Consider the following 12209-nt stretch of genomic DNA (forward strand, 5'->3'; position numbering starts at 1 on the left):
GTACAATTGTAGGTCTTTCTGATATGGCTCCCAACTTCACCAATGAATTTCTACATATGTGTCTTCAAAGACACAGTTGACTATTTCTTAGTCTACTTCTTGAACCTTTAAAAACTAAAAAGACCAAACCTTAAACGTGAGCCCTGACAGTTTATTCTTTTGTGGTTCTGTCTTCCGACGTTACTTAGGTTTCTCCCACCTCGATGTAATGCTTGTCGAGTGCTATGACCCTAAAGGCGACCAGTGGAATATTCTGCAAACTCCCATTTTGGAGGGTCGAAGTGGTCCCGGGTGTGCAGTGCTTGATGACAGCATTTACCTTGTTGGAGGCTATAGCTGGAGTATGGTATGTCCACATCTATCACATTCTCCTCCTCTCTGCTTGTTCTCAACTTTTTCTGTTTGACTCCTTCCACGTGCATTATCATCTACACATGTGCCTCTTAAGAATATCATGTTTAGGTGACAGTTATCAGTTACTCTAAGTGGTAAAGCAGAATTAACAGGAATACTGGTGAACAGGCAATGCCATCTGATCAAGTGCATCACGACATGGGTTTCTCCTTGGATTTGACCTATTCCCATGTTGTTGTGAGTCTGACTTTCCAACTAAAAGTCAGACTGATGTGATTTTACAAATGCTTTGCAGAAATTGAATAGGAGAGCCTGAAAAGTACTATGAGGCATGAAAAATGGAAATTAATTCTTCAATACCCATGAATTTGACTTAGAAGGTGTAATTTTCTTTTTCTTTTTTTTTTTTTTTTTTTTTTTTTTATTTAAGAGGAAAAAGAGAAAAACACAAAACAAACCAAAGCGGCGTAAGGGTACACGCAATACAGAACTACAAAACAAAACAAAATCAAAACAAAACAAAACAAAAAAACATAACAGTAAGAAATTACCTGCTAGTAGATTACACATTATTTTCTTGAAAATAATTCCTCAAATCACAGTATCAAAGAACACAAGGTGGACATTCAAACAGGGAGACTGCAAACAGCTGTGTTCAATGTTCCAAAAACATTGATAAAGTCAGCTATTTAACACCCCCAAACACACTTGCTGTTATATCCGTTAGAGCTCTTTTTCTTTTCTTTTTTTTTTTTCCCTCTCTTTTTTACAACAAAATTTACACATCTTGGATTTTATTACTCCTTAGTGCTTATTACTTTCTTTGGGGGGGGAAGAATACAGTCAAATATGGCAAAACAAAGCTGTCAGTCAATACCAAGGATAGACATAGCACATGGTGTAGAACAGAGTACAAGTTTATCAACAATGGTTATCAACGTTGTCCCTTGTTTCCTTAAAAAGAATTGTCTATCTTATTAGATATTATAAAGTTGGACAAAACAGTAGAGAACAAGACCAATAAAACTTAGGCATTGTAAACATTACAGGACTTCCAAAGAAGACAATAGTCAAACCAGAATGGGTATCTTAGTGAATCTTATTGTCTTCAAAGTAGTTGCCTATGTCTTCAAACTTGATACTATCATATAGAATGGAACAGAGTCTAATCAGTCAAAACAAGATCGTGGGAGTACTACAGGACTTCAAAACAAGTTAATAGGAAATCGAAAAGAGTTACTATTTATATATCCTAATTTTTTTGAATTTTTTCTTTAATTAAGACAAACATAAGAAATGACTAAATAATTTTTTTTTGAAACAATAAGGGGGAGATTGAGATAAAACAGGACATAACAATATAACAATAGAGGTCACAGCATGACTGTTTCAACAACCTAGTACTTCACCACCTTATAACCTGACTTAATAGTAGTTACCATAGTGTCTTTTTCCTTGAAATATTTGGGTAAAACTTCATATACTCTAGCTTCAAATATTTTCATATCAAGAAGCCCAGAATAAAGCCTTTCTAATTGATGAGTGAAAACTTTATAAGGCTTCAAGGCCACCTAATGGGGAATCATGATTACCACATATTTTTATATATTTGAATCATTATTTACATTAGGGAAACTATTCGGTATTCACACATGCGAGATTGATTTATTTCACTAATGAGTATGGTCTCAAGCTGCGCCCATTTATTGATAAATATCTCAATGTGATCCTTCTTTATAGCTGAATAATACTCCATTGTATAGAAATACCACAACTTTTTTATCCATTCCTCAGTTGATGGGCACTTGGGTTGTTTCCAAGATCTGGCAATTACAAATTGTGCTGCTATAAACATAGGTGCACATATATCACTGTGGTATGATGCTTTCAGTTCTTCTGGGAATATGCCTAGAAGTGGAATAGCTGGAATAAATGGGATTTCCAGTCCCAACTTTTTGAGAAATCTCCAGACAGATCTCCACAAAGGCTGTACCAGTCTACACTCCCACCAGCAGTGCAGGAGAGTTCCTTTTTCCCCACAGCCTCTCCAGCATTTGTTGTCGGTTTTCTTGATCCTGGCCATTCTTTCAGGAGTGAGATGGTATCTCAGTGTGGTTTTAATTTGCATTTCTCTAATGACCAATGATGATGAGCATTTTTTCATGTATTTATTTGCCATTTGCATTTCTTCATCTGAGAATTGCATATTCATCTCAGATGCCCATTTTTGGATTGGATCTTTGAATTTCGGAGGTCTGAGTTTCTTTAATTCTTTGTATGTTTTAGACAAGAGGCCCTTGTCTGAGAGAGAGTTCACTAAAATCTTTTCCCAGTTTATGGGTTTTCTTTTCACTATGCTGGAGATTTCTTTTGACATGCAGAAACTTTTTAATAAGAAGTGGTCCCAGTTATTGATTCTGGGAAGTATTTCCCGTGCGGTTTGAGTCCTGTTCATGAATTCTTTACCTACTCCTATGTCTCCAAGGTTTCTACCTATTTTGTCTTCCAATAGATTTAGTGTTTCTGTTTTAATATTCAGATCTTTGACCCATTTAGATTTTAATTTAGTACATGGTGATAGACATGGGTCTAGCTTTAGTTTTCGGCAAATGGAGAGCCAGTTTTTCCAGCACCATTTATTAAAGAGACTGTCGTTCTTCCAGTGAACCTGCTTGGCTCCTTTATCAAAAATAAGGTGGTTGAGTGTGTTCGTAGTTGTGGTTGTATCTTCTAATCTATTCCACTGATCTTCAGCTCTGTTTTGATTCCAATACCATGTTGATTTTACTACTGTTGCTTTGTAGTATAACTTCAAGTCAGGGATTGTGATGCCTCCTGCTTTGTCTTTGCTGCTTAGAATTGCCTTTGCGATTCTAGGTCTCTTCTGGTTCCAGATGAAATTTAGGAGTGATTTCTCTAGATCTATAAGGTATGTTGATGGTATTTCTATTGGGATTGCATTGAATCTGTATAACAGTTTTGGGAGAATGGCCATTTTCACAATGTTTGTTCTTCCTATCCATGAGCAAGGGATGTCTTTCCATTTTCTGAGATCATCTTCAATTTCCTTTTTCAGTGTATTATAATTTTCACTGTATAAGTCTTTCACTTCTTTCGTAAGAGTAATTCCTAAATATTTCATTTTTTTGCTTGCTAATGTGAATAGTCCAGTTTCTCTTATTTCCCTCTCTGTAATTTTGTTGTTCGTGTATAGGAATGCTATTGATTTCTGAGTATTGATTTTGTATCCAGCCACATTACTGAATTTATTTATTGTATCTAAGAGTATTTCAATGGAGTTTAGGGGGTCTTCTATGTAGAGTATCATGTCATCTGCAAACAATGATAATTTAACTTCTTCTTTTCCTATCTTTACCCCTTTAATTTCTCTTTCTTGCCTAATTGCTCTGGCTAGTACTTCCAGTACTATATTAAATAGGAGTGGTGATAAAGGACATCCTTGTCTTGTACCCGATTTTAAAGTAAAGGCTTTCAATTTTTGGCCATTTAGTATGATGCTGGCTGTTGGTTTGTCATAAATGGCCTTTATTATATTGAGGTAAAGACCATTTATTCCAATTTTCTGTAAAGTTCTTATCATGAATAAGTGTTGGACCTTATCGAAGGCTTTTTCTGCATCTATAGAGATGATCATGTGATTCTTATTTTTGGCTTTATTGATATGGTGGATTACATTTATTGATTTGCGTATGTTGAACCATCCTTGCATTCCTGGGATGAATCCCACCTGGTCATGGTGTATAATCTTCTTGATGATTTGCTGGATCCTATTTGCCAATATTTTATTGAGGATTTTTGCATCTGTGTTCATTAGGGAGATCGGTCTATAGTTCTCTTTTATAGTTGGGTCTTTCTCAGGTTTTGGTACTAGAGTAATATTTGCTTCCAGGAATGACTTAGGAAGGATTGCTTCCCTTTCAATTTCATTGAATAGTTTGAGGAGTGTCGGCATTAGGTCTTCTTTATATTTCTTGTAGAATTCTGCAGTGAATCCATCTGGGCCTGGGCTCTTCTTGGTGGGCAAGGACCCAATTACATTCTCAATTTCATTAGCAGAGATTGGGTTATTCAACAGTTTTATATCCTCTTGATCTAGCTTTGGTACTTCATATGCTTCTAAGAATCTGTCTATTTCTTCTGTGTTATCAAACTTTTGAGAGTAGAGGTTTTCGAAATAGGTGTTGATGATCCTCTGTATTTCTATTGGGTCTGTAGTGATTTCTCCTTTTTCATTTCTTATTGCATGAATTTGAGCTTTTTCTTTCCTTTTTTTAATAAGGTTGGCTAGGGGCTTATCGATTTTATTTATTCTTTCAAAGAACCAACTCTTTGATTCGTTGATTCTTTGGATTGTTTTCTTAGTCTCTATTGCATTGATTTCTGCTCTGATTCTTATAATTTCCTCTCTTCTTTTGGCTTTGGGCTTGACTTGCTCTTCTTTTTCTAGCTGTTTGAGGTGTAGCATCAAGTTATTTATTTGTATTCGTTCTGTTTTCCTGATGTGGGAACTCAGTGCAATAAATTTTCCTCTCAGAACGGCTTTCATTGCATCCCACAGATTCCGGTAAGTTGTATCTGCATTTTCATTTTCTTTTAGGTATTGTTTAATTTCTTCTTTAATTTCTTCTGTGACCCACTGATTACTCAAGAGTGTGTTATTTAGTTTCCATGTGTTTGCGGAATTTTTGCAGTATCCTTTGTCATTAATTTCTAATTTCAGAGCGCTATGATCCGATAATATGCAAGGGATGATTTCAACTCTTTTGCATTTGCTTAAATATGTTCTGTGAGCTAATATATGGTCTATTTTAGAAAATGATCCATGTACTGCTGAGAAGAATGTGTATTCTGATGTTGTTGGGTGGAACATTCTGTATATGTCTATCAAACCCATTTGTTCACAGGTGTGATTCAGTTCTGTTATTTCTTTGCTCATTTTCTGTCTGGTTGATCTGTCCCTTGGTGTCAGTGGTGTATTAAGGTCTCCTGTTACAATTGTGTTACTGATAATTTGAGTTTTCATTTCTGTTAATAATTGTTTTATATAACTGGGTGCTCTGGAGTTTGGTGCGTATATATTTAAGATAGTTATCTCTTCCTCTTGGAGTTTTCCCCTTACGAGTATGTAGTGACCTTCTTTGTCCTTTATGGTCATTGTTGGTTTAAAGTTCACGTTGTCTGCAAACAGAATGGCTACTCCTGCCTTTTTTTTGGATTCCTGCTGCATGAAGAATTGTTTTCCATCCTTTGACTTTCAGTCTGTGAGTATCTTTCTGGGTTAGATGGGTTTCCTGTAAACAGCATATGGTTGGATTTTGTTTCTTGATCCATTCTGCTAGTCTGTTTCTTTTGATTGGTGCATTGAGACCGTTTACATTAATGGTTATTACTGTTAAATGCTGGTTAATTGTAGGAATGTTATCTCTCTGCTGTTGCATCTTTATCTTTCGGTTCTGTTTAATTATTTGCTTTGCTTTGTGGTTTTTTCCTTTGTGTATCTAAACTGTCTTTCAATATTTTTTGCAGGGTTGGTTTGGTGTTCATGAAGTTCTTCAGCTGTTCTTTGTCATGGAAGTATCGTATTGCACCATCCATTTTGAATGATAGTTTTGCAGGATATATCAGTCTTGGTTGGAAATCATTTTGCTTTAGGATCTGGAATACTTCACTCCATGCTCTTCTTGACTTTATTGTTTGTGCTGAGAAGTCTGCTGTGATTCTGATAGGTTTTCCTTTATAAGTGATTTGTCTTTTCTCTCTGACAGCTTTTAATAATCTATTCTTGTGTTGGATTTCTGGGATGGTGATTATTATATGTCTGGGTGTAGTTTTATTTTGGTTATGACTGTTTGGAGTTCTATATGCTTCACTGATCCTGATGTCAGTTTCTGATCTCATGCTTGGGAAATTTTCAGCTATTACTTCTCTAAATATCCTCCTGACATCCTTCATGTTGTCTCCCTCTCTTTCATTAATCCCTATCATTCTTATGTTATTCTTCTTTGCATCGTCTTGCAGTTGTTGAATTGTTGTTTCCTGGTTCCTTGTTATTTTCAAAAGATCTTTCCTTTCCTGTTCACTAGCTGCAATCCTGTCTTCAAGGTCTGAAATTCTATCTTCACTTTCATTAAGGCGGTTTTTACAACTTTCAGTGGAGTTTTTTATTTCCTGTATATCTCTGTGCATCTGCATTATGTATTCTGTTTGTTTCTTATATTGCTCGTCTAGGGATTCTATCTTTTTGTTTAGTTCCTCCAATTTTTTATCTGTGTTTTCTTTAGATATATTTAGAGTCTCTTTCATTTCTTTTATCATTTCTTCTTTTATCTGGGAGATTATTTCGAGTTTGAATTTCTTTAAAGCTTCCTGGAGTTGCTTGTCAATTTCAGTGGCTATTGTGTCCAATATATGAGGTGGATGGGATATATTTTCTTCTATATACATTGCTCCTAGGGTTTCTTGAGATGGGCTGGAGGTTTGAGGTTGTAATTTGGTCTTTGGTTTTGTCATTTTCCTATATTTCTGTGTTTCAAGTGTTATTTGAAAGCTTCCTCAGGATCTGTTGAAAATCCCCTTCTATGTTTGGAGCTACTGAGACTCTGGCGCCGCACTACTCCAAGCCATTAGGCCTACAGAACCAGTGGCCCTCCTCTGCCTGCTCAGAACTCCGCAGTTCCAGACAAGCTGGGCCTCAGGGACACTGTGCGCCCACCTGCCCCTTGGAAGCTCCACAGTTCTTCAATCGCAGCCGGGTTAGGGTACTCACCACAGGCCGCAGTGCTTCAGGAACCTGTGGACCCTCCCTGGTTGCAGAGATATCCAGAGTCCTCCAGACACGCAGAGAGGCCAGTGAGGGCACCCCAGATCTGCCCAGCTCCTCCTCTGCAGACCTATGGCCAGGCACGGCAGCTAAACAGGCTGGGCTAGGCTGGTAGTGTGGGCCAGCCCACCTATCGGGAACTCAGCAGGTCTCCAAATGAAGCCGGGAATGGGGAGGCTGATGTGGAAGCCTCAAACCCACCTCTCTCCTTCACTGCACCTGGAAGCCTGAGGGAACTCCAGCAGTCTGGGCGCAGAAATCCAGAGTCCTCCAGACACGCAGAGGCCAGTGAGGGCACCCCAGATCTGCCCAGCTCCTCCTCTGCAGACCTATGGCCAGGCTCGGCAGCTAAACAGGCTGGGCTAGGCTGGTAGTGTGGGCCAGCCCACCTATCGGGAGCTCAGCAGGTCTCCAAATGAAGCCGGGAATGGGGAGGCTGATGTGGAAGCCTCAAACCCACCTCTCTCCTTCACTGCACCTGGAAGCCTGAGGGAACTCCAGCAGTCTGGGCGCAGAAATCCAGAGTCCTCCAGACACGCAGAGAGGCCAGTGAGGGCGCCCCAGATCTGCCCAGCTCCTCCTCTGCAGACCTATGGCCAGGCGCGGCAGCTAAACAGGCTCTAGAATGTGTAATTTTCATTTCACTATTTTCCCTCTTTCTCTTGAAAATTCCCAAACATGCACAAGTTGTCATTACTGTGTGTCCTCAATAATTCATGATCTAGCATTAATACCTATCAATGTTTTGCCACGCTTATTTCATCAACCCCCTTTTTAAATATTTTGGCTGAAGAAATTTGAAGCAAATCTCAGCATTATTACACTGTAAATTACTCAGTATTTTTCTCTTAAAACATCTAAATTGCAAAAAATTCTAAATTGTAAATACACTGTCATTTTTCACACCCAACAAAAGTAACAATAATTCCCTTACAACAGTCCATATTCAAATTTCCCCCATTGACTTAGAAAAGACAAAGATACACTTTTAGCGTGTTCAGATCAGGTTCTAGCAAGTCTCATTCATAATTGGTTATTACAGTTCTCTTTGCCATCTGGAATGTTACCTCTGCCCCACTTTTTGTTCTCTGCAATTGATTTGTTCCCAAAACAAGGTCAGTTATTAGACAAAACACCCTAGCTCTGAAATTGGATGATGATTTTCTCCTGGTGTCATTTGAAACAGTTTTCATCTTGGTATTCTCTGTGGACCCAAACTTAGAGACCACGATTAAATTCAGACTTTTGTTTTGCTCTTCCTTTTCCTCTTACTTTTCTTCCTCCTCTTCCTCTTCTTTTCCTCTTCCTCTTTTTCTCTGCAAGAATACCTGAAAGGAGGCTCTCTATTTCAAATGACATCACACTGAAACGCACATCAAATTTCTTGGTCTACATACTCACTTTTAATGATAACTTTTTATATTTTCCATTTATATAGTGTCCATTTTATAAGGTCACTTTGAGGTTTTGTTATTTTGTTTTGTTTTGTTTTGTTTTGGTACTGGGGATCGAACTCAAACTTTGAGATTTTAATAACATTAGTTTTATTTTGTGACAGAATACAAAATTTAATTTTAGGGAATTTTATGAAAGTATTAGTTACTTGAAGGCAAATAGATACTGACATATATCATTAGATATTTGTATATATGCATGTTTGCTGGTGCAAATTGTTAGCTACGATAATATATGTGCTTGGAAGCAATCAGAAAATGTTACCAGGCAGTTGGGTCTTTCGTTTGTTAACTAGCATATAAACAAAGCTGCTTGGTTTAAGGAGGGAAAATTTTACACAAGCAGTGGCCCCTAAATTTGACAAAAGGGAGAAAACTAAAGACATTTTTATTTCTCATGCATCCTTTTGGAAATATGCAAATCATTGCATGAAGAAGTAGGCAAACCCTCCCTTACAGGTTACTTTAAACTGATTTTCAAAATCAGCTCTGATTCTCCACAGTAGCAAATTAAAATTGATGAAATGAGATAATAAACTAAAATCCAACTTACTTTAACTATTTGAATATTAAGATAAATTTATCTTTTTATTTAATGTAAAGCAGGTAGCCAATTTCAATTCTGGTGAATTATCTGAAATGATTTGTTGAATATCTATGACATTTTAGATATTCGTTTGAATTTTATTACGAGTCATCAGAAAAGGATTTTGAAATGTCCATTTTAAATTTTTGCTTGGAATAAAACAGTTTTAAGTCGACCGTTCTGCTTTGGAATTTGCTTCTGGAATTTGTAGCATGAGCAGAGATCTTTTGTCTCCAAGTGAATGTGATAAAGAATATTACTGTTGCTTGCCTCAGAAAACCCTTCTCTAAATCCCCTGCTCTGTCATTACAGGGGGCCTATAAATCATCTACAATATGTTATTGTCCAGAAAAAGGAACCTGGACAGAACTTGAAGGAGATGTAGCAGAACCCCTGGCAGGCCCAGCCTGTGCAACGGTCATCCTGCCTGCCTGTGTGCCCTACAACAAATAATACCAACACACCTAGGAATGGACAACGTCACATACTGGGAAATGCTGACTGGTGATGTCACTCTCCCATAGGAACTGTGCATTTGAATGGTACAATTTCCAAAACCCACCTTTGGTTTCTGATGACTTGCAAATAACTACAAAAGAAAGAGACTTGTTCTGGAGCAGATATTGTGTCTGTAATTCAGATCACATCTGACTTCCTATGGTGACAAACTCTTCCATTTCAGACTGGTTTTAACTTGTCCCAGCTATACAAAAATTTCCCATGGACATCTTAACTTTCAAAAGGAGAAAGAGAAAATACAGAATACTGGCCCCAGAGAGACCTAAGATCAGTATTGTGCATTGTAGTCTACCTGCATGTGGTCGATGTTAAAGTTTTGGGGATATTGTGTACATGGATAAATCAAAATCTAACCCACCAAAATACTTTCACTGCATTACAGATATTGCCACTGGATTCTGTATTCCTAACCTTTGGTTACTTCACTGCCTCTACAGGCAATACAGTTATAGAAAATCATACAAGATTAAAGAGAAGCATTTTTGTTTGTATGCAACTGTACTTCCCATACCTTCTACCCTACAGCACCTCGTAAAAGTGAAAAAAAGTAAGGTGTTGGCTCTTCTACCAATTTCTTTGTGCCCTCCAGGTTCTAGGATAGCCAGAGTGCTAATTTCTATGTCCTCACACACCTGAAACTCAAACAAAAACAAACCATGTCATTATTCGGTTCACAGAGGCTTATGGTTTCTTGGGATGTTTTCTGCCATATTTAAGTAGTAAACATAGATACTATTGGCTTCAAAAGACAGAACTGACAAATCTGGTCTTATGAAATTCGAGATTCTGTTAGAAAAACATCTGACCCAAACCTGATCCATAATGAAAACTTAGAGATTGCTTCCAAAAATTCAGAGAGGAAGGGAAAGAATCATTTCTTTTAAGTAAAATCTCAATTGTTTCTCTGTAACCGAAACACACAACTTACAGCATCATAGCACCTAATGAAATACTTCTCCTCTTCCTCACTTGTGGCTGGCTCCAGACACTTGATTTAATTCATCCAATTCTTCCAATTCTTCCAATTCATCATATGTTGTTTGTCATCGCCACAGATGCCTGCACTCAGTTAAGTGAGCAATGGCTACTTATCTTTAGGAGCATGAGGAATTTAGGAACAGAAAGTCAGAAGTGTATGATGTAGTCCCAGTGTGGCCAGTCAGAAGAGCGAAACTGGCAGGAACATGAATTTGACTTTCAAGCTCTTCAGAGCTCAACTAGTAACTGTTAGAAGCAAATAAAAGCCTATAATATTTTTTTAATCACCCAGAAATGACGGATGCTTTGACAAATGTGACATTTAAAACAATACAGGAAAGTGACAGATTAAAAATGCCTTGATCATAAGCTTTCGTTGTGGAGCACATCAAGATGGATGGGTACACTGGAATCTAATGCTGTTTCTACAGTAAAGTGCAATCTTCTTTGTTTTTGTATTTATTTGTACGTTCAGATCCAAAGGATCCGTTGTAAAATATATATATATATATCCAGTGCAATCAACTTTCATTGCTTTTTTCCTTCAAAATATATGAACATATAGAAAGAAACCTACAGTACTTTGTGGGAAAATCTCAGCTAACACCATGAAGAGAACGAGATCTGTTTCAAAACCTTTTATTGTCAAAAGTCACCATTTCCTTTAGAAGTCACAGTTTATACAAAAAATACTTGCTTTTATTAGACTTGTCTTCATTTTCTTTTTTTCTCTCTAGCCAAAATAAATAAAAGCATTTATGAGAACTATAAGTAAAACTTTCTGTATTTCAGAAAGACACAAACTACTAGAAAGTAAAAAGTGAATAAGTCACAGAAAATGTAAATTTTGTATAGTATTAGAATGTATAAATGAAGCTTGCTTGGAAGGGGAAAACTTTAAATAAAAACTTTATGTACTAATTCAATAATCTTACTGTCCTACTTATAAAGCACATAATGCTTTCTACATTAAAGTGTTTGAAAATTTATAATATATAAACACCTAAGTATTTTGTTTCTGCAGATATGCTTTCTTATAGTACATAAATTTTGCTTTCTTATAGTACATAAATATATGGAGCATGAGTGATGCTAAAAATTATGAACTATTCTGGAACAGTGTTGTGAGTTGAAAATCACAAGTTGAGGGCTAGGGATATAGCTCAGTGGTAGAGTGTCTGCCTGGCAAGTTCGAGGTCATGAGTTAAATTCCTGGTACCAAAAACCAAAAGAAAAATATCAGGAGTTGAATCTGATTTTTCCACTACATGAATGTTGCAATAAGACACAACTTCTTCAGGATCCACCAACTAAATATTTAAACATTATTATAAGCTTCATAACTACAATCATGGTATATGTAGATATGTATTAAAAACACAAACTTTTAAAGAATAAATTAATCACATATTTAAATCAATTATTTAAATACACAGTGTTATTTAATTTAATTTAATTCAATTCTCTTTTTAAATAT

At 36.7% G+C, this 12209-nt stretch overlaps 1 protein-coding gene across 1 annotated transcript in view; it reads left to right on the plus strand.

Moving 5' to 3' along the window:
• Klhl14 (kelch like family member 14) overlaps positions 1 to 11661 on the plus strand; it is a 99977-nt gene extending 88316 nt beyond the window's left edge. Inside the window, exons 7-8 of the mRNA XM_003474097.5 lie at positions 189 to 346; positions 9548 to 11661. Coding sequence (XP_003474145.1) covers positions 189 to 346; positions 9548 to 9688 — 299 coding nt within the window. The 3' untranslated portion in view covers positions 9689 to 11661. The remainder of the gene's footprint in view (positions 1 to 188; positions 347 to 9547) is intronic.
• Positions 11662 to 12209: the final 548 nt, after the last annotated feature.

The sequence above is a fragment of the Cavia porcellus genome, unplaced genomic scaffold, assembly GCF_034190915.1.
Source record: "Cavia porcellus strain 051 isolate PalLab524CR breed Dunkin Hartley unplaced genomic scaffold, mCavPor4.1 scaffold_20, whole genome shotgun sequence".
Lineage (NCBI taxonomy): Eukaryota > Metazoa > Chordata > Mammalia > Rodentia > Caviidae > Cavia > Cavia porcellus.